The 24,091-nt window shown below is 33.3% G+C and overlaps 1 protein-coding gene across 1 annotated transcript; it reads right to left on the bottom strand.

The window, feature by feature from the left end:
• On the bottom strand, positions 1 to 23,919 carry LOC128554498 (guanylate-binding protein 1-like; the record flags this gene model as incomplete). The annotated part of the gene is made up of 7 exons (XM_053535772.1): positions 23,813 to 23,919; positions 21,968 to 22,161; positions 21,630 to 21,757; positions 16,326 to 16,416; positions 1,799 to 2,242; positions 742 to 1,016; positions 1 to 216 (listed from the first exon to the last, which is right to left on the bottom strand). Coding segments are annotated over exons 1-7 (1,455 nt in total), but the record flags the coding sequence as incomplete, so codon positions are not given.
• Positions 23,920 to 24,091: the final 172 nt, after the last annotated feature.

Raw genomic sequence — 24,091 nt, 5'->3', positions numbered from 1 at the left:
ATCATCTTTATCGTAGCCTTCCATTTGTGAAAAGAAATCCTTTTCCAGTTGTACCATGTCATTTTTATAGCGTTCATATCCGTTTTCAGCATTGTACTCACTTTCGTGCTTACTCCTCATCTCTCGATAAAGTTCTGTTAGTTTTCTCTTCCCTTCTTCTTGACTCTTTAGAGAAAGCCTTTTCATAAGAGTTTCAAATTGATGTTGCATCTCTGTCTACAATAAAACTTTTTAGTATAATAATGATTTACAAGTTTAGTTTGCAACAGATAGTGGACAAATGTTAAACATCAGGAAGAACGGTTTAATTTGATCTATGTTGCTTACTTTATCTGACAAATGTCTATGTCAGACTTAAATATACGTTGTATGAAACGTAATAAATGCCAATTTGAATAGACAGATGACAAAGACCATCTTCTTACTTATCTTAAACGTACAAAAGTTTATAAATGTATGCCATTATTTTAAATGAGTTTCCTTTAAAACAGCATTTGAATAAAAATCTGTTTCGAACAGATGGATTTCGGCATAGGAAATATACAATGGTTTATAAACATATAAAATAAAAATACGGCATGACTAAAATAGAATGAATCTTAATTTCAGTTGAGAAGAAAATAGCTTATAGCATGCTTCCATTACCATGGATAACACAGTTAAGCGCCGCCAGTAAACTATAAAACGCTGTTTTATTAAACATACATGTATCTGAAACTGATTTGCCTTTAATTACTTTACCATAATTTCTTCTTCCAACTGATCTTGCAAATACGGGAATGACTCATTGCGGTACTTTGCAAGTCCTTGGTCATAAGCGATGAGGAAGTTAGTCTGCAGAATTTGCTTACGCGTTGGAAGTTCCGTTTGTTCTAACTTCTTTTTGAATTCATCTAGTACCACCTTTAAAACCTTTCTGTTGCGCCTATCTGCAGCACATTCATATGCTTTCTCTAGGCTAATAGCTGATTCCTTTCTAAAAGCCATAACATAGGTTGTTGCGTAAGACGCGAAGTCTGAAAAAGGTCAACCACTGATTTCAAGTTCTTCTAAGATGTATGAACAATAATAAATAAAAGCCAAGAAGCACAGAGCAACCCAAACACAGCTATAGAGCCATGCATCTCAACGTATACCCACAACAAAATGAAACTGTAACGCAAAAATAAAGAAGACGGGTTGCTTCAAAATTTTAACTAACTTTAAAGCGCACGACTAAACAAGCTGCAAGACAAAATTCCGTCCAGTTTTTTTGTAAAATGTAGGAGAACGGCATCACGGAGTGTGACCTCTAAGTAATCATCGGTCATCGCAGCATCAAATAGAAAAGCGTAGTGAATGACTGTAGAAGGATTAATTACATAACATGCTCTGTACCTAACAATTTTTGCATTGTATTCTCTTATAATAAACATTAAAAACATTAAAAGCATTTTACAATGTTGTATTAAAATAAGCATTATGATTCATTTTCCGAATTTTATGAACAACATCCCATAGAATGTGGGGTGTGTAAGACAAAGTTTCAGGAGTGCATGAACAAGCACATAATAATATTACGTGTTGTGTACAACAATTCTGTTGGGTACTTTAGTTAAACCAAAGTATATCTCTTTGACATTGTAGTATGAAGAAATGAAGTAGTTCTTCAGATTATTTTAGTCACTGGGTTGCATCACAATATAGATACTAGTATGGATATCTATAAAGCAATATAAAACTCTTTCAAAAGAAGTAGAGATTCACTGGAAGTAAGATAAAGGGTATAGGGTATAACCATAGAATGAAAAAAGCATACCCGTTCCGTCTACTGTCTTCTTGCTTATATTGCAAATATACTTTGGTTCGCAATTATACACATAGTTAATCAAAGCTTGAACATTTTCGAGGAATTTCTGCTCTAATTGATCATCGCTTTGATCTTCGATCTCCCGCAGTTTTTCTCCTATGGCTGGCTGTGCTATCGTAAAACATTTTCTGCCTGGAAAGTAGTTCTTGATACAGGTTTTGATCTTATTGTATTTTTCTTGGTTCTTTTTCGTTGATATAATAAGGTTATCCTCTAGATACTCATCTGCAGTTTTTTCCTTGTTGTTCCGTTTATTTTGAAGATAAAAATCCCGAACACAAATAATCAACTGTGGGGACGCAAGTTTGATAGTGCTTGCATTGAACTGTTCATCATCATCGTCAGTTAAAATGTGGACTTTTGATGTGAGTTCTGTAATGAAACTATACCAGGCTAAGGAAAATATACATTATAAACGCTCAATAATATGTATGTTCCAAATAGCATCTTTATCCTTTCATTTAGCTGCTACTTTAATTTTCTTTTAAGTCTATGATTTCAAGCTCTTTAACACTTTTTATTTTATTCTGTAAGAATGTAAATAACGCAATGAATATAAATGCAATAACACCTTAATATTTAGGAAATGTTATAAAAAAAAAAAAAAAAAAAAAAAAAATAGAAATAAATTTATGGCTAGAGCTCACCAAATTAACAAGTTATTCATTCGATTTGTTGCTCGTTTATTTTCAGACACACTTAAAATTATTATTATTCTTTATCTTATTGCATCAAAGTTACTTTCCTTATGCAGTAACGTCCTTTACTTCGAATGATTTACCAAACTGAGTTGCTACAAAAATTGGGTTTATTTCATTTAAAATTGGATGAAAAAAATACTAATTTATTTAATATCATCAATCTACATTATTTTGATAATAGTGAATACTTAATGATGCTCCAAATGATCAGCATTTGTATACGAAAGTGGGCGGGGTCAGGAATTTACATTATGAGTTCTGTTCAGACCAATTTGGATCTTCGAATTTTCCAAACCCCGAGTAGAATAATGTTCAGGCACGACAATCTCATTTTTGACCTTAATGAGACTTTGTTTCAACACATTTAATCCGTCAAGAAAGTTTAAAGCTAGAACAAGAGCTGCCGTAAAACAGCTCGTTCAACTGATCTCAGTGCTTGATTCTGAATTCGAGCTTTGCCAGTAAAAGGGACTTAATAGTCAACCGCTTTGAAAAAATAGATATATTCGACGTTATATAAAACTTTAACCAAAATATCTAAGATAAAACGGGGCATAGCTATGTCAAAATTCAAATCAGATTGATGGCGATTGTTTCTCTTGGTGCAGACGTTGATAGTAAAATACTACTTTAAGTTTGAAGTTAACAACTTTGATAGTAACTTCAGCTTTGATAGTAATAGATATATTTGACTTTATCAAAAACATTAACCAAATTATTCTAAGTTAAAAAGAGACATAACTCTGTCAAAATTCAAATCAGAGTTAAGGGGATTGCTTCTTCTGGTGTAGACTTTGATAGTAAATAACTATTTCTTTTAAGTTTTATGTCAATAGCTTTGATAATAAAAGAGATATTTTACTTTATCAAAAACTTTAACCAACGGCGACGGCGAATATTCAAGTCAAATATCTATGTCATGTCATGATTATGGTTAAAAATTATGCATTGTTGTTTAATACATATTTTCTAACAGCGTTTTCAAACACATACATTATTTGATTACACTGAACTGTAATTACTTTCCTTTGTAACCTTAATAGCAGGATACTTCAATTCAATAACAGTAATGTTTTCGCATTTCATGTTTCATACTGAAAAACTATATTTTATCAAAAATATTGGTCCCGGATGGAAAAATGCAGACAGTGAAAAATAAGTCATTTGGGAATTTTAGAAATATGATTAAAATATTTAAAGCTCCTCATGTGTTTTCTAAAAATAGAATTTACTCTTACATGTAGATACCTAAATCTTGTATTTCGGTTAACGCCCATGGCAAACAAAACGTTTGTAGGGAGCTGAAGCTCCTTTCAAAGAATTAATATAGATAAATATTCCTTTGCTTTTCTGTTAAGGCTATCTTAAAAACTGCTAAGTGTCGTCGACGGCAGTTAGTAGATTACCATTGAAATCTATGAAAGTACGCCGAATTCAACAATTATCAATATTTCACTATTGAAACCAGAATTATTTCACCACGTACGAGTAGAATTATTTTTCTGTAACGAAATTTAATTAGACTGTTGAAAGCAGCTTTAAAACTAAATTACGGACAAACTATATGTTACGTAAACACATGATAATTTACTGTTTTTAATACTTTTTACAGTACAATTGGAAAGCGTTTGTAACGCTTTACTCCGGGTAAACTGTCTGTATTATTAATATCTGTATTTTGAAGGCATTATTTACTAATCCCGCTATAGCGCTATTGGTTACGTTGACGGGAAAAATGTCTTTATTGCAACTGCGGCCCAGGGTTGTATTCCCGATTTTGAAATAGTTTAGAAACAAAAGCTCATATTTCAATGTTCATAATATTTTACAAACTTCAATTTGAAGAAACTATTATTTTTAGGCAAATCTGGAGGTAAATACCTTTAAGCACGACTTCTATGATGCGTTATTGGTACTCGATAGGTTTTCAGCAGGAATATTTCGGCTTTGGTGTTTCAAATACTCATGCTTTCATACCTTTGGGTACTGTATAATCAAAACTTAGATATGGTGCCTGCTTTGTAATTTTCTCTTTTTGACGTTTTTGAAATATGAAGACCATGTAACCTCAAATTCCCGTTCAAATTCTAGTTTGTTTAGTTTTGTCCATTGTTTGTTTAAGGCAAGCCCCCTTCTTAACTTGGGATACGTCACTTTTCACGGAATTTCACATTAGTGAATCATTGAAAGTTCCTTGTGTGCACCTCTATATGACACGTCTGTGTATAACACTAAATTATAATTTTATACTTGTTACATGTTTAAATGCTGAGTTATACTCAACCTGGGTTAAGGAGCATGGCCGGTAGTATGCATTTCCAATGCCATCCATACAAAGGCTCAATAAAACTGAGCCTGCAGTATTTTCATATTTGTCGTATTAAGCGTTCTGTGGTGTTTTCACATTTTTATTTTACGTTAACCTACAGATACATGACAAAAAATTCAGTGAAGTAAATATTAAATTCAAAATATGGAAACTATACTGGACTTTAAAACTGAGAAAAAAACATTAAAGAATTGAAAATTTCCAATAGTGGTGAACAGTTTCCAATTATGTTACAAATACTTGATTTAAAACAATGACAAACATTTCTGTTGACAATTTGACTGCTTCTGATGACTGAGGTGATGGTACGAACTAGTTAAAATATAGAGTTTCAGAAGAAGTTCTTTAAACAACAAAGCCTGAAGTGTTTCTATCCAAATGCTACAAAAGCATACAACAATATGTACAAAATAAAGTGTCGCCGTTTATAGATGATCTTGAAGAAACCCAGCGATCACAAAAGTAACAAACATCCAAGTCTTTTAGCCTTTATTTGGAATAAATACCAGTAAAGTGATACCTTGTGACACTTTCTTGATACGCTTGCATATGATGAGGATATCGATCATGTATAAGAAGGTTCGAAGTCCGAAAAGACGGAGAATTCATAACTGGAATCAACAAGGCAGATAGTGAAGATTTATTTTCAAGAAAACAAGTAAACTGGAATACATTCTTTGCTATTGAAATAATGTGCTGTAATGGAGGGATTAAGGGTGATCCTGAAATTTCTATTGAACTTGGAAGATATATCAAACTATATCTAGTCAATTAATATCATTATTATAAATATCAATGAAATAGAAAGCAAAATAGAAAGACAAACAACAAGAAAACCACCTTTTGTTTTTAACATCAACAACATGAGATACTAGTACTGCTGGAGGATTATTTAGATTGATACGCGGTAATACTAATCCTTACGTAGGTCAAAATAGTTATAATGTAACAATTAAAAAAATGCGGATTATGATTATTCATTCTCGAAGAGGCAATAACGGTAAATAAAGGAAATTATTTCTGTCTTTTCGAATTTTTATTTCATGAGCACCATAAATAGTTAAACAATTAGGAATGTTTCCATTTATACGCTTTCTTGAGAAAAATCTTGTAAGCATGAGTTACAGAAATGAATTTATCTTGGTATTTGGTTTTATTAAACTTCTATATATTAAAGTCTTTAATCCAAACCTACAAATGTTGAACCTGCGCTTCCTTGAGAAAACATTTTATGTAGGTTCATAACCTGCGGTTCTTTGAGAAAACTTTGTTTTTGAATGTGTTTATCTTCATTAATCAGAAACATGTTGCATTGCTCTTTATATTAACAATTTGAAATATATTGTGGAAAAAAATTAATTACTTTCATAATCAAATATATTAAATAAGATATCAATATGAACTTCCATCTTAGGAATAAAATTAAATGATAGAGGACATTTGAACCCATTGTAGTAACATTATGCAACGTATTTCGATATTTTGAAACACTTTGAGGCTCTTTTTTTTCAACAGAAAATTCGTAAGCTAAACGGAACCATCTGAATTATTCAAAATTATTGTTATTTATGTTTTTCTATGATGTTGTAATAGCTTTGTTAATTATAAAATAACTTGAAGCAAACAGATGGCTATATTTATTTATATATATCTTCGAAATGGGCATCTATTGAGTCTATTCTCCATCTACTACATTCTGAAATCGGGATACTAATTTTATTCATATTTCATGAACTAATTGACGAAAAGTGATTTTATTTCATTTAATAACTTGACAATGAAAATAAATATATACTTGACAATGAAAAGACTCGACACATGATGGAAGTCTATAAATTGAATAAATAAAATGACTTCACATGCCTTTCCAACAGTATTTAATTACAAAAATACAGATTAGTTTCGCCTATCGGCTGATCAGTATACATGCAAATGTAACGTTACGTTACTATGGTAATGACGCGACGTCAATATAGAGGGACGTAATTCTGACTTTATTTGTCTCAAAGGGGCGTAATAACAACAGTTATTTGATTATTTAGAATTTAACTGTCACTGTTTTGGCTTAAAGCATTTTATAAGATAATTTTCTTTTGCTAACCTAGCTGAAGTACCTTCTATTTTCATCTAAAAGACCGAAACATTTGAAACTTTGGATCTTTATTACTGCAAATATCTATATGATTACTTATTAGTGGAATTTGTCTAGTTAAAGGATCTCTTATGTGTTGTGCGTGAATAGCTCTTCTTGTTCTTAATTTATCACCAGTTTGGCCAATATAATATTCTTCACATCCGTTGCAGTTGATACATACAGTACCTTTTTCACATCACAAGACATATTTTCATTTACATAAAATGTTTTGCCCTTAAAGTTGTAGCAATTGCTTTCTTTTATATGTTTGCATAAACTACAGTTTTGTCTTTTGCATTTTGTAACGGCGAAATTTCCGCTTTTATCAGACATTTTTTTTCTTTTTCTTCTCAGCCACCTAAATGTGACCCATTATTCTCCCCGTAAATAGGTGAAGTAGGGATCGGAAAATATTTCCCTACTGCACCTTTCAATTATATATACATAATACAGTTATATATGCAAATTATGCAATTAGTATGACAGTTATCCTGTATTTACCCACATGCCTGCAAGATTGGCTTTAAATATTTCTCAAAGGTGCCTAGTCTGTTTTTATTTTTTTATTTTTTTGGCAATATGTTCATATGCAGTTAATGACCATCTTATCATATTTTTAAACGCTTTAATAAACAGAGGTGTGCCTAATCGTTTTGAGAAAATATAATATTTTGTTTCTAGAATTAGGATTAAAGGGCCAATATTGTATCGTTTACCAATATTAAATATATATAATTCTTCAGAAAGATGAAACTGGATATTTTAAGAGTGGAGCATTGATTTTATTTGTTCAAGGAATTTTTTAGTTCCTGCACTCCAAAGCATATGAGTAATTGTTTCATCTACTGTTAAGTTGTATGATGTACATAATGGACTGTCAATAATTTTGAACTTACATAAATATGATTTTGTTGATAAAGTTCTATGGTTTAGTCTATACTGAAACCATTGTAATAATGAGCTTATTGGGAGATTTAAGGGGGGTTGATAGATCTCTTTTCAAGTTTCATTTTCTATATTGTAAGTGTTGTCCCATTTACTTTTATATGTTGGAACATCATTATTTTTACTAAGAATATTGTAAAACTCACTACATCCTTTTGTGCTTTTTAAAAAAAATTATTATGGGTGGTCTTATAGGATATGTTAGTTTTGTAACCCCAGTTATCTTCGGAATTTTTTATTTATATGAAGTTAACGATGCATTAAATCCGGTGCATTGTAAAAAGTTTATCTTTATGTTAAGTTTTTCTTCTAATTCTTTTGTTGTGACTACATTTTGATTTATAATGCCATTTACATAAAATAAGATAGAAAAAAGTGGAAACTTCAAAGGTCGCTCAACACGACAAAAACGAAAATGTTGCAGGCTCGGTTTGATTGAGCCTGTTCATGGACGGAAGTGGAAATACATGCTACCGTCCACGCCCTCTAACCGCGGGTTGAGCAGAACTCAACATTTAAACATGCAAAAAGTAATTTAGAGTCATCCGCAAATGTATTCAAACGGCGATGAACATGGAACACTCAATGATACACGTGATGAGGGGTGTAATTCCATTCCATGAAGAGCGGCGTTTGGTCCCCAGATAAAGTAAAGGGTTTGCCCCAAACAAGAAAACAATGGACAGAATTTAACAAACTTGAATTTAGGAAGGGGAACTGAGGTTATGGAGACGGCGTATCACAGGAACTGTCAAAAGACAAAATTAAAAAGCAGACACTTTATCCAAGGGGTAATTATACAATACTCTAGGCTATATCCATGTTTTAATTGAACTACCAAACTTAAAATAGAGTCTTAAACACTTAAAATAAACTTTCATGATATTGAGTCAAATGCCTTAGCAAAATCGACTAGGAGAATTAAACCAGGTGAAATATATTGATCAGTGTGTCAGGGATAATACCAGATTGGTCTCTGCTTATTACTTTACCCAAAGTTGATTTAATTCTGTTGGAAATGGCGCCAGAGGCAATTTTATAAACACGATTAAGTAATGAGATAGGTCTGTAATTAGTCAGCATTGTTTTATCTCTGTTATCTTTTGGGATGCAGGTTATAATTCCTTCTCTTTAGGTAATAGAGAGTTCACCTTTAGCATAACCATAGTTGATACTTCTATCTACAAAGTGACCAATGTGTTTACAAAACACTTTAAAAAGTTCTGCTCCGAACCTATAGCTACCAGAAAAACTGAACATTCCTCAATAGTTAAAAGACCTTCCAGCATCTTGATTCTTCATTTTCAAGTTTGGGGACATTAAGTTCAGACAGTTCAATATTTTAATCAACATTTTCTAGTTCGTCATCTCTACTAGAATACAAGTTTTCATAAAAACTTTTTAGTTTCATCTAAGATTTCAAACTGATATGTAATGATGTCTCCATTTGACTTCCTTAGTTTTGATATTAATTTAGAAGTATAGATATGAGTTTTAAGATTGCAAAAGAAATGGGAAACTTCAATTATTTGTGCTCTAGATCTAATTAAGTGACCATTAAGATTATGTTTTCGAATGTTGTATAATTTTTCTTTTAATAATTCAAGTGGTTGTATGCTATCATCTGATTCCGTTAAATCATGGTCTTGTTTGTCTATTTTTGAGATTTATTCATTTTCTCTAATGTCAGTTGGCTTCTTTTATAACATGAGTAGGATATTGATTGACCTCACAATTCCATCAGTAGCACTTCTAGAAACTATTGATCATTAATAGTAAATTGTATGTCCTGACCAGGAATATTGTTCAAATTATCAGGATTATAAATTGGCACTTTGGGCTTTTATTTCTAAAATCTTTTTATTAATTACTTTTAAATATTCTGCGTCAAATAAAAGACTATTATTATGTTTCCACAGAGGTCTGTGTTTAATAAATTTATTAAATCTTAATTTTCTGTTATCAGGAAATAGTCTAAATGACTCATTTTAAGTGGATTTGATTTTCGCAATGTATACCTTTTTAAATCCGGATTTAATTCTCTAACTGAGTCAATCAAATTATGTTCTATTTTCAGATTTTCTATTTTTTTCATGTGCTTTTTGTCGAGCCCGCTTGCGGATGCGAAGACATAGTTGTCCAAATGCCTGTTCGGTGTAAGTGCGTGCGTCCGTCAAATTCAAAAATGACTTTGTCCGGAGCATTTCTTCTTCATGCATGGAGGGATTTTGATGTAACTTGGCACAATTGTTCACCATCATGAGACGGAGTGTCATGTGCAAGAACCAGGTCCCTAGGTCTAAGGTCAAGGTCACACTTAGAGGTCAAAGGATACAAGAATGACAACTTTGTCCGGAGCATTTCTTCTTCATGCATGCAGGGATTTTGATGTAACTTGGCACAAATGTTCACCACCATGAGACGGAGTGTCGTGCGCAAGAACCAGGTCCCTAGGTCTAAGGTCAGACTCTGTCTGGAGCATTTCGATTTGATGCATAGAGGGATTTTGATGTAACTTGGCACAATTGTTCACCACCGTGAGGCACCCTTGTTTCTTTTTTTTTTTTTTAAGATTTACGTCCTTTAGTTGTTACTTTAAATAACTTATATTGTAACTTTTTGCAATCTCTTTTTTATTTGGCATAAATGTTTGCCTCAATGAGACAGGGAGTGTCATGTGCAACTCCCAGTCCTTTTGACAGCTGGCGGGCTCGACATGTTGCCCGTGGGCATCTAGTTTATTATTAATATGTTTGTAATTATAGTAGTCTAAGTTTACATTCTGTACACAGTTGAAGTCTCCGCATAAAATTATTAAATTGATGTGTTTGTTCAATCAGTTTTTCAAAAAATGTTGAGTCATTATTTGGGCCATACAGTGTGACAAGAATAAATCTGTTATTATCAACAGTTAAGTCTGCAATTATGTAGTTACCGTCTGGGTAAGGTTTATGGTTGTGTATTTTAAAATCTACATTATTGTTAAACAAAGTACGGGTTTGAGGATAAGGAGCTAAAATGCATTCATTGTTGCCCCATTGTGTACAAATAAAATTTTCAGTTACTTTTTTACATTGTATGTCCTGTAAACAATATATCTGACAGATTTATTTTAGCTTTTAGAAAATTAAAAACATCTATTTACTTTTCTGACGAGCCAAGGCCTTGACAACTGACTGACAGAATTTTGATGTCAGTCATTATTATAAAAAGTTAAAGTATTGTACAAAGGGACCACATAGATACAATTTATCAACAAAAAATAAAACTAGTGCAGATGATGTTTTTGGTTAAGTCTTATCATTTTATCAAATTTACTCAAAAAAATGTTTGAAAGAAATTGACCTGTGGTTCATGATATATGACATTTTGCAAATCCAAACCATAATCTTAGTAAGTGATTTCTTATGATGCACAAACAGTTGATAAATGAGGTATATTTGAAACATGTCTTACTATATGAGTATAACACCCCTGTGAACAGAGAGTGAAAAAAGGTGATAAATGAGGTGTATATGAAACATGTCTTACTATACATACATAACACCCCTGTGAACAGAGAGTGAAACTGATATTTTAAATCCATTGTTTCAGTTACTTAGAACAGATATACATATCATGTAAAAAACACTAGAGCACACAAATTTGCGAGAATTATTCCATGCCAATATTGACTTTTTTCTAAGGAGGCACACATAATAGTCCCTGTTCATAATCCTTTGATGCATGGAAACGTATTTAACAAGAGATTTTTTATGCAAACTGTATGTAACGAAACTAACTTTGTACTCTTAAATTTGCGCATATAATCTCATAGTCTATGCAGATATGACATCTGAGATCACATCATGGATGTCAAACTTAAAAATCTGGCCTGTCTTGGTTCTTTCATACACTGATCCATTGAAGAACCATGCTCAGTCTATGGCATCGTGTTTGTGAAGCCGGGATATCAGCTGACCATTGGCTTTAGTAACATCATCGACCAAGCGGATACCGGTTGCCTTAAACTGGGAACGTTTTTTTCTTTTTTTTCAGAGTTGTTCCGAAGTTTAACTAGCATTGGTTGTGTGTGTCCTGGATTTCCCTTTTATCATATGGATTGCCAAAATTTTTGAAGATTCCAGAGTTATATCCTTCTCTTCGACAAGACTTATCAGACTTTATTGTTAATCTAGCTTTTGTCAATAGCTTTTTAAGGTTTCATGGTTGCCGTTTGTTTCTGATAAACTTTGAATTGGCGATTACCTCTTTCGTTTTAGCGGGTCTAATATTATTATAGGTACATTCTTTGTAATAATTGTATATTGTTTAGGGTTTTTAGGGTTGAGTGTAGACACGTAAGGAAATATGTCTTTATGTGGTTTGATTTGTGTTTTAAGTAGTGTCTCTCTTGGAATTTTAACTGCTTTGCTTATTCCATTTTTGGTGATAGTTTTAGGATAATTTCTGTTAAGAAGTGATGACATAAGTTCTTTTGAGCGTATATTCCTGATATAACAATTGTGCAAATACGTCTTGCAAAATTATATAGTATGCTTATTTTTTATGTTTATGGTTGCATGATTTAAAATTAAGGTATTTTTGGTATCTGTAGTTTTAAAGAAAATTTCTTTTGAAAAATGGCAACCATTTTTCTTAATCAGAATATCTAAAAAAGATAATCGTGTTTCCCTTATTTCTATTGCGAATTTTATATCTGGGTGTAAACTATATAAAGGACATGGAAATGCTCAAGTAGATTTTGTGATTTAGTCCAAATGACAACATAGTCATCTAGAAATCGTTTCAAGTTCTTTTTATATATTTAGAAAATGTTGTGTATGTTATATGTTCCAAGACTGTGTACAGTTTTTTTTCAGGTAACCTAATACCAATGTTGTATATGTAGGTGCAAGTTTTGTTTCCCATAGCTGTTTCCCTGGTTTGATTGTTAAATGTTCCATTGAATGAAAACTTGTTATTTTCCAAAATTGATTTGATGCCGTTTAAGATGAATTCTTTTGTAAATCTTTTATAAATACAATCATGATATTTTTACAGGCAATGTTAAATTGCTTCTAGTCCCAAGTTGTGTGAAATATTTATATAAATTGAAACTAATAATGCATCTTTTGTTGTAATTAACGGAATGTGGAAAAGAAAGTCTATATCATCTCTAATGTAACTTTTAACATGACAGACTAAGAGTTTTGATAAAATATCTATGAGGTTACTAAGTCTATGTGTTTCACATATTGGGCCTGCTACTATCGGTCTAAATTTGAGATCATCTGGCTCTCCTATTTTTTTATAAATTCAGTGTTTTGTTCAATGCACTTATCTTTCAAAAGCTTACTTTTTGAATTTTAGGCAGACCATAAAACATACTGGGTTTGAATTCAAAGTTTAATAAATATTCTATTTCTTTTCTACTAATATCTCTACTAAATTTAATGAAATCTCTAACTTTCTTAAATGTTGTTTTAGAACATGTGTCATCGGTTTCTCTGTAAAATGTTTTATCTTCAAGCATTTCTAGAATTTAAGTTTATAATGATTCTTTTTCATTATAACTATGCCTCCCACTTTGTCTGCCTGTTTGATTGCAATGTTGCCATCATTTTGTAAGAACGTGATGTGATGGAAAGTTGTTTATTGGCTCCGATAAACTGGTCTAAATTTATATTATGACCTTTAGGTGGTGCAAACTTGCTCTTGTTACGTACTAATGAATCATAATTATCTATAATTTTATCATGCAAAAATAGAAGTATCGTCTTAAATAGTCCTAACTTTCTCTAACAGGCATCTATATATAATTGCTATTTACATAAAAATTCTCTAAACAGAACTTACTCACACTCATACTCTCATTCTGACTCTGATTCTTACTCAAAATATCTGATTTCTTCTTAAAGTTTGTTTCCGTAAATTCTTTCCACATTTTACTCGACTTTCACGGCACCTTTTTTATATCAAAACTGGGTTTATTCAATGGGCTTTTGATGCAGCATAAATGCTTCTGTATGGTTTATGATTTGTGGTACCACACTCTGTTGTTGCAATGATAACTTTACAATTATTCCCTAACTTATTATTTTCTTTTTGTGATAATCATATATCCTATTTATTATTTCTTGTTCTGGAATTAAACACCCACAACTCTATTTGAATGTTTTTTTTTCTTGTTGTTTTTTTGACTATAAAAGATAAGGAGCTATAAATTTTTCTAATTCATCGACCACATGCTGTTTAACTTGGGTATTTGTTCATGTTTAGATTTAATAATGCGTAGACTGTGAATGACCACATCGAGTCTGTTTGATATATTTCACTGGTAAATAAAACATGAGGAAAATAAAGCACTTATCCAATATTATGTTAATAATGCTTGAATAATTGTGCGCCTACAGATAATTTTAAATCAGTTACATTTGGAGATGATTCAAAAGTATGATTTATTGGCACTTTTTCGATACACTGTTTTCTTTTTCTTTTTACCGCTACATTAAGTACGACGTATGTCATGAAGATGTACGTAATCCGACGTAGAATTTGTGAGAACATGTTATGTTAAATTGTACATTTGCTCAGCAACTTTGTTCGTATCTATAAATTTCACATACCCATATTTCTATCTAGAGTGCTGCATTCTTTGAATGTGTCTTTTCTTGTTAGACATTTGTCCTTGTTGTTTTATTGGAAGTAAAAATCTACGTCATATGCAAAGCATTGTTACAGGTAATATGAAGATTAATATTTTAGCAATAACGAAAAGCTCTCTGTGGTAAGAAAGCAGATCCTGCTCTGTTCACGCACTGGACCGTCTATGTGGTAAACAATGAACTCCAACGTCCCCGTTGCGTCAGGAACTCGGAAAATCGAAACTTTCGTCCTTAACACAAGTTTGTACATAAAAACATATGAACCACGGGAAGATGTAGCTATATACTTCTATAAAGAAAGATGGAATGTAGACAGAGGGTGAACATGTTTATGAAAATTAAATACGACTTCCTTGAATATAGCAAGTATCTGATACCTTAGACGTGAAGCCGTTGATTCCAGCTTATTTGTAAATACACTTTATGTGGTTATTTTAATCACGTTTCCTTAATAACATCCTACCTTCGATTTCGTTAATGTACGGGACCATTCAGTCGGCGCAACTTTGCCTCATATGATCTCTCTTGACTCTGCACCCGTCACGGGAACCCACTCGGACACAATTTTCTATCGGCACCGGCGCCCTTACTTCAGCGTTAAAAATATGAGATGGTATTCGCTTTTAAAAGCAGCACAATAATACAGAAGTGTGTGCCCGGGCGGTCGAGAGCTGTTATGGTACAGATGTGCCGCTGAAATGCACCCTTTTCAGACTAGACATACATGAATAGCCCCTTCTTGTATCAAATCATATTATACAGTTTAAGTATCATTCTAACAGTCCTGGGTCAGGACAAGGCGGATCCGATGATGGCATTTTTCACATTTGGTGCCAAAATACTTAGCGCACGGTTACAAAAGCGCTTATGATAAAATGTAAACTACAAGCTGCTAGCTAATCAGAGCAAGTCTATTTGCCTACATTAAAAATGTTGCGGGGCGATATTTTGCGGTGCGGCCGGTGGTATACGAGTTAGAAAATGATTTAACTACTGATATCTGTTTTTCTAATCATGGAAATAGAATACATATGCTCAAATGCTCAAATTACATGTTCAATATTGGATTTTAGATTATCATTAGCTCATGTAGCCTAACCCGCCTTAGCCTTCGATTTTTATTGCATATTTGGCATTTTCATTTTTTCATTTTTTTCATCCGGCCTGCAGTGTCTCATAGAAACTACGCCACTGTTGGACCAAACTATGATTCAGCGTGCAGATAACTAAGCAAAAAATATTAAACGCTAAAAGAACCATATACATGTAGTATACAAAACATTGCCCAAAGATGAGAGGGAGCGCAAACACCCTACACGGCCGTATTTAAACGAAAATGCATTTTAGTCTTAAATAATACTCCGCTTAATAATTTATAAAAACAGCAGAGGGGCCGGAACTTAGTTTGTATGTCTTCAATAATTGACCAAGGTAAATATATAGCATTTAAATGTTATCATCATTAGTTTAGACCTAAAGGTCCTGAGATATATATGTATTTCGCAATTGAACTAAATACACCGAATATTGATTGTTGTTAGTTAAAGATGCATCTCTGTACATTGGGTACAGTAAATTTTATAATTATTACTCGTGCAAATGTTCTGATAGTCCTCCCATTTTAAAAACGAAAACTTTACATCCCCCTGGAATTCGCTTATAATAGTACTCATTCAATGATCAGGACTTTACAAAGGATACGCCAACTTGTCTAAAGTACCATAATCGAGAACTCCTTTCACATTCAGAAGCATAGTGCTGCTCAACAGGAGGGTAAGACAGAACAATCTGTTGTCATGATCCGTGTCTCCCTGTGAAGAATTAAAACATTATTCATGTAAAATTATCTATTTGTTGGAACATGGGAAATATAAATGAATTGCAAAAAAATAAGCGTGACTTTTTCGAAAAAGATATAAACAGCTATTTTGCTACTTAAAAAACACCTTATAAATCGATTACCTTTAAAAACATTCAGCACAAGAATGATACTTTTGCTCATACAATGTTTAAATGTCGTACATTTTATCTTTCCTCGCAGATTATAATATTTATCTGTATGCGTTTGCAATACTATGGATATATTGACAAACATTAAGATAAAACAGGAATATCCGCGTTACAAAGTCGCAGCTTTTAGCAATTTAGCAATCAAAACTCTACAACAGTGAATGTATGGGTTTGTAAACGATAATATATGCAAAAAACATATACAACAAAAAAACACCCAAAAAAACGGAAAGACACCGTATATTGGTCAGTAGAAATATTTGGGAGTTTAAACTCGCTAATTATACACAATTACCCTTCATATTAAAAGCAACGCAGAGGACAGTTTAAAGAAAGTAATCCCGGTCAGACGAATACCCTTTACACTTGATACGCAATAGTTGAGAGGCCGGGATGGTGAAATATCACACCTTAAGGAAATAGTGCAATTTTTTCCAAGCAGAATAATGCGGCTAACTAAATAAGAATTTAAAGCCCATGTGCGTTAGATTTTTATAAATTCAGCTCAAGGGTCATGATCTGCGTGTGCGTGCTTGCGTGCGTGTGTGCCAGTGTGTGTTCGGGTTTAACGTCTTTTTCAACAATTTTTCGGATATATAAACGACGGTGTGTACTTCTAACAGTGAGCACAATGCCCAACTTTATAGAGCTGCTTCACTGGAATATCACGCCGTAGACACGTGGCATGATACACGACCCAGTCGCATTATACTGACACTGGGCTGACCAGTCCTAGCACTATCCTCTTAATGCTGAGCGCCAAGCGAGGAAGCTACGACTTTTATGTCGTGTTATTGGTACTGTTTAGTTTCTCAACATGACCATTTCGGCCTGGGTGGTTCCAATACTCCCGCGTTCATAGCCTTGGGTATTGTTTAATCACCCCTTGGATATGGTGCCTGCTTTTTAATTTTAAACTTAAAATATTCGGAAAAAAATGTCTCCCTTTGAAAATGAATTCGAATATCATTTATAAAGAAATAAAGATAAACAATTGCTGAAAAATGTGTTCCACCTTGTTATTCGACATTTCACCACTCGCACGCTATTGCAAATGCATCAAAACATGTGCATGTGTAACAGTTCTTTGAAAATCATGAGTTTTTAAAGGCGTTTGACTGTCCGGAAGTGGGGCCCCTTTTGGCACTCCTTTTCCGGGATTCAATGTTTATATCAGTATACTGACACTTGTTTCGTAAAGTAATATACATGTTTTACATGCTGTTCTATTTTCATGTCAAACAACTCTTTCTTTCTATGATTTGGTGTTGTTTGATTTTTGTTTCTCAATGCCTAATTCTTAACCTGAATGGCATATTTGATTCATGTATTACATTGATTATACAAGGCTAAATAACTTAGACACTGTACAATAGGTAGACAAGGTGAATCAGAGCTATTTAAAAAAAAATAAGTTCGGATCCCATTGAAATGATAAGAAAAATCAGAAACTGGATTCATAATTAAAAAGATTCTTTCTTTCCTTGATTTCTTATGAAAAACATAGGATCAAGGCAAGTTAATAAAACATGTTTTTGTGTGTTTTACTGACATGTATGTTTTTTAATCCGTTGCCTGTCAAATACAGTATTGCTTTGATTATTACTTTATTTTATCATATTTTAAAGAACAAACTTCTAGGCATGTAAAGTTACACAAAAGTATTGTTATATAGACAAGGACATTCAAACAAAATGTTAATACATTCACCTTCACACAAGTCTCGTTTTCCTCGAAGAAAATTATTATACATGTTTTTGTGGGAAAGTTCTTTATAAAATAATTCTCGGATTTAGCCGTCATTTGCTGGCGGGATTCAAAGTTTCAAAAGAAAAGAAAAAAATGTATATAAATGTTTTCATTTTCTGTTGCTAGACGACGCGTATTTTGCAATATCATCAGCTAACACAATGTTGATATTTTAAAGAAATGTTGTATATCTTTACAAGCATGATTTTCTTCATGAATCTATAAAACAAAAAAAGTGGAAACTCCACAGGTCGCTCAACACGACAAAAACGAAAATGTTGCATTGAGCCTGTTCATGGACGGTAGTGGACACGCATGCTACAGTCCACGCCCTCGAGCCCCGGCATTTACACATGCTACAAATACAAAAATAATTTAGAGACATCGCAGATGTGTTCATACGGGGGTGCAAATGGAACCTTCAATGATGCACTTACATGTAATTCCACGAGAAACGGCTTTAAGACAACATGATTTATATAAAAAAAATCTGGCTACCTGTTTTCTTGCTTTCTATGGAATAATATTCCAGCTTAACTTCCGTTTATTGCCCAAACCAAAATATTAAGATCAATGCAAAATCAATCACAGAGAATTATTGACTTGGGTCTTGAATGACACGACTTTAGCTAATGTAAAGGAGACAATCCAGTTTGAAGGGTATTGCTTTAACACAGTCAATAATTAAGGGTGAGAATTCTTGGAATTTCTCGTTAAAAGCTAACCTTGTCACTAAGCTGCATTCTTTGCTTCCGGAGAGTTTTATTAACTATCACAACAACAGTCTTAAAGTGTCGTGTGGTGGCTGTTACAAGTCTGTCCATACATGTGTTCAGTGTTGTTATTTTCTTCTGGTAATCGGAGTACATTCTGTTTCATTACAATAGAATTCCGCTTACGTCGGTGCAAGGGGACGTGAGGTGTTGCTCATTTCATTACCTCAAATCGAGTCTGATATTAGTTCGCTTGATTGCATTCCATGCTTCCATATGGTTTCCATGTAGTTTTTATTATGTAGTGAAGTAAGGGGTATTGGACGTTATTATTATATTTTATGAGTAGACTACTTTAAAAGTAATTTGTTATTATATTGATAAGCTGTGTTTTATGCTTCCAGAGGACTTTCTCGTTTGTTATATAAACATTTGCAAAAACTGTTGCAGAAGTCATTAAGTGTAGTGGTGCGGCATGGCAGTAAAACGTAGTCCTGTACATGTCTTCTGTGTTATTTGTTTTCTAATATTTGGTAGGATTTATTTAATATTTGAGTGTAACTGGTATCCAATTGGACATGTTCTAAGAAGGTGGACATGTGATGAGTGATATAGAATTCAATTCGTACCATGAACTGACTCAATATAACCGAGTCTGTTATTATATTGCTTGCCTACCTTCCGTGCTTTAAAAACACGTTTCTTATATCTTTTTTTAACATTTGTCAAATATTCTCCGAAAGGCTTGAAATCACAGGCTAAAGATGCATTGTATTCTGCACATGTAAACTTTATAATTAAAATCTAAATACGAATTGCAAAATGTGTATCATCTGGCGTTCCATTTACACCTCTGGATGAACACATCTATGGATACCTCTAAATTGCATTTTAGTACATGTAACCTTATGCAAATGTTTCTGCTCAAGCCGGGGCTAGAGGTCTTGGACGGTAGCATGCAACTTCACTACCGCCACAGCACACGCTCAGTCAAACCTAGCATGCAACATTTTCATTCTTGTCGTGTTGGGTGACCTGTTTCTAAATTTTGTATTTTAAACTCCAGTGCCTATGTGGATGTCTCAATAGTAGTTGTATCCATAATATTTGTATTACCAATTTTTGATGTTATGTTGTTTGACTCTAATATTCCATTTTAGGATTTTCAGTAGCTTATATCGAAAACTCAGACAGTACCTACTGTATATAACTGTAAAGAAATTTATAGACATCTCCTTTTAACATCTAAAACCAATAAAAATGCAGGCCTGGCTCAATATCATTTCTAAACACTTACAAAACTTTCAAAATATCTTATGCCTGCATAAAAGTAAAAGCGTCCTGTAAGTAGTTTGAAATGTTTTAGCAAAAAATTGTTTTTCTTGAAATTTTATTTGGCAAAATTATAACATTAATTTTAAAGATCAACTTTTATCGAAATTTTCATGGGACGACTACTTTTCCATATTTTGTTATAGATTTAGTTTATCAAATTGTAGGAAAATATTGTTAAAGTCTTAAACTTTTTATGGAAGTGCAAGGCCAACGGTCTTTAATTTCGGTATTTTTCCTGTGATAACTACTGAGACTCAACAGCCGACCGTTTTCTCTTTTGTGTCGGTAATAGATAAATCAAAACTTTGTTATTTTTTATCCCTATCCATCGCTTCCTAAAGTCTTTATGTGTCTTCAGTGCGAGATTCTGTCGTAATACGTTTAATATTTACATTTCGCATTATCAGTCTATTTTCATCTATGGCAACTTTATGTACATGATGTTTGATAAGATCAGTAAAACATTTCAAATGGTCAATATCTATGATAAAAGAAATAATATAACATTTTCCGATTCATTTGACGTAGTTATAAGATAAAAGTAGACTTTGGTCTGAATGTTATACAATAACCTTATTGGTATGCACTTTGCTTGATCCGTTATCGGGGATTCTGGGGCCGAGTGGTTAAGGTCGCTGACTTTGAATTAATTGCCCCTCATCGATGTTGGTTCGAGCCTCACTCGGGGCGTTGAATGGGGCGTTGAATTCTTCATGGGAGTAAGTCATCTAGCTGGCTTACGGAAGGTCGGTGGTGCTACCCAGGTGCCCGGAAATCTTCGTGAAATAATGCATGAAGGGGCACCTGGGATCTTCCTCTATCATCAAAGCTGGAAAGTCGACATACGACCTAAATTATGTCGGTGCGATGTTAAAACCAAAAAAAAAAAAAAAAAAAAAAAACCTCATTGTCATGTTCTATTATTCAAGCTTAATTCTGTCAAAATAGCATTACTGAATTGCTTATGTCTTATCTTGAGCGAGATAACAAATACGGACAGGGGGAACATACAAGGCAATAAGTCCCTCTTAAATGCAGCTGTTAGATATTTATTGGTGCTTTTAAGACTGGATGTACGTCCCAAACCAAAGGAATTCCCGGTGCGTGTTTCTTTTGATGACACTAGACTCCCCTAAACGAGTACCGCCAGTTGTACTTTTAAAAACAAAATTTTAAGAATATATTCGATATAAAGTTATTACAAAAATGTGTTTTACCTTCTCTGGATCCGCTAAGCCTTCCGTATCGATGAGAAGAAGTGCCTCGTTCTTATGATTAGGATGGTCCTTGCACCATACCCATATTCCTTTGGTTTCGGACTGGGTGGTATCACCAAGTGGAAAACCTAAATGTTTTGTCAATACAAAATCACTACAGTTGCAATATACAATAAAAATATTCGGCAGCATATCGATGTAATGTAGAATTAGATGTGAGTTATCTTTCGTTAATTTAACTTACGATGATTGCCAGTTTATTTAAACCTGGAAGACTAAAATAACATATAGCTTATATGTTTTCATATCCAAAGAAATATTGTTACATAAATGTCTACCTGCCCTTTCTCCAGCTAATCTGTTCATCAAATAAGATTTCCCTGTTCTGTAAACGCCACAAATGCTGACAACGTTTAGCGGACACTCAATCTGAGATATTGCATTCAACACGCCTGTGTTAATGGTTAGTAAACCTTCATCGTCAGTGTACACCAGACATCTCGGTTTTGAGAATATATCAAATTCACCAGTCCTAGTATAGCAAACTCTAATTAGAATAATATGTAATAGTTACAGTGTAAGAGACATGTGACACAAGACATTGCTTTTGGATCTGTGTCGTTCTATCTCAAATTGAGTTTGTATAGCATATTTCAATAGGTTGAAAGGACGCTCTGTTGTTTTTTTCATGAACAAAATCTATGATTCATACTATACCAACTTTCACTTCCAATCAGCGATTCGCACTTGTACAAACTGACCATCATTTTTTGTATAAGGTCTATGACCTTATTTATCAACTGTAATCTGATAACACTGATTTGTTCATTAATATAATGTGTTTTAACAAAAGAAGACGATTTAAAATGCATATGTCTCGGTAGCCCGATCTTGTCTAGGAACAGAAAAGGCATTTACATGCTAATAAAATATCACGTCTCACTTCTTTTATATAAAGTTTGTTCCTCAAAATCTAAGTTGTACTGGAAAATAAGTCAATAAGCCTCATCCATAAATGTTAGAGCCTACATGTTAACACCATAATGTTTTTTTAACACAAGAGGAAATGAAGTAAAATGTTTACGTCTCGGTTTCACGATCTGGCCGAAGAAAAGGAACGGTACAATAATGCTAATGAAGTATAACACCTCATCCTTTAATGGCTGCACTGACATAAAATTACCATAATGGGTTTTTAACAAAAGAATTTGGAATTAAATGTTAATTCTTCAGTTACACAATTACGCAGAAGAAAAATGTATTTAAATACTTATGAAATATCAAGACATAACAGGTGTTCTCAGAGCATACATGTAACAGTTTTTAAGGTCTAAGTCTGTATAAAAGTGAACCCTACAGAAAATCTTCATTTGCGACAAAACATATTTATTGGAGAAATGAGAAATTCATCATGTTTGTGACAATAGTGTTTTACGTTACACTATACGAATTTAGTTCCTTCTAATTCTGTTCTGAAAAACATCACCCTCTAACATTGCTCCAATGAAAATAGCCGTTTAACAATTATGAGTATGTAAACATTTTCTCAATTAATAATAATAAATAATAAATGATAAAATCTGTAAAAAGATGAAACCTAAACAGCAAGGAACTGCATTTTAGACTTCTTCACATGTAATACTGAGTAGTCATTTCTGTTTGGTGTAATCAGTCTCTTATGAGTTTACACTTTTCTTGGATGAAAGACTTCTAAATTCAAAAGGTAAGTATTTTTTCTTGCATTCCTGTATTTAATTCGTTAGCTACAACAAGAACCTTTATCTCACTGTCCGTTTATAATTCTGTAATTTCATGTTATCCTCAACAAAATAACAGCCGACAAAGTTATATATACATCACGTAAGTAGACAAACAAACAGATTGAAGAACACAATAACAGTCTGCTGAGTATATTCCTTAATTCTCCTCCAATTCACTGTAACATTCTCTGTCAATCGGGTTAAGGTCAGTTCCTGGCTCCAAGGATCCTCCCGAGTCTTATGCAACTAGGACTCTATTTGGTCCCCTGCAGACTTCAAAACACCCTGATGCCAATCAAATTAAGGTCAGTGGACACTCCCGACTCTAATTTATCAATCCGTGACTGTTTCTTGCACCCTTGCAGACTCTCCCAGGACCCTCCCAAGTCTTATGCAAAAAATGTCTGCGACTGTCTCAGGTACCCTCGCAGACTTCCGCAAGTCCCAGTCGAGGTATGAACAGTTTCGGCTTCTGGGGACCCACTTGAGTCTAGTAACTCTTCGGTTGTCTCTGGCACCCACACAGGCATACAGGCAATCCAATGCCATAAGAGTTAAGGCCAGTTCAGGGTTCTGACGATCCTCCCGACTCTAATGTAGCTGGCTGCAACTATCTCTGGCACTTTTGAAGACTTCCAGGCACCCGAGTGAGGCAGGTTTCGGTCTCAAGGGGCCCTTTTATGTCTAATGCAACTGTCTGCG

The sequence above is a fragment of the Mercenaria mercenaria genome, unplaced genomic scaffold, assembly GCF_021730395.1.
Source record: "Mercenaria mercenaria strain notata unplaced genomic scaffold, MADL_Memer_1 contig_5081, whole genome shotgun sequence".
Classification (NCBI taxonomy): domain Eukaryota; kingdom Metazoa; phylum Mollusca; class Bivalvia; order Venerida; family Veneridae; genus Mercenaria; species Mercenaria mercenaria.
Note: the sequence above shows the minus strand (reverse complement) of the source record. Positions and strands in the feature narration are given on the sequence as shown.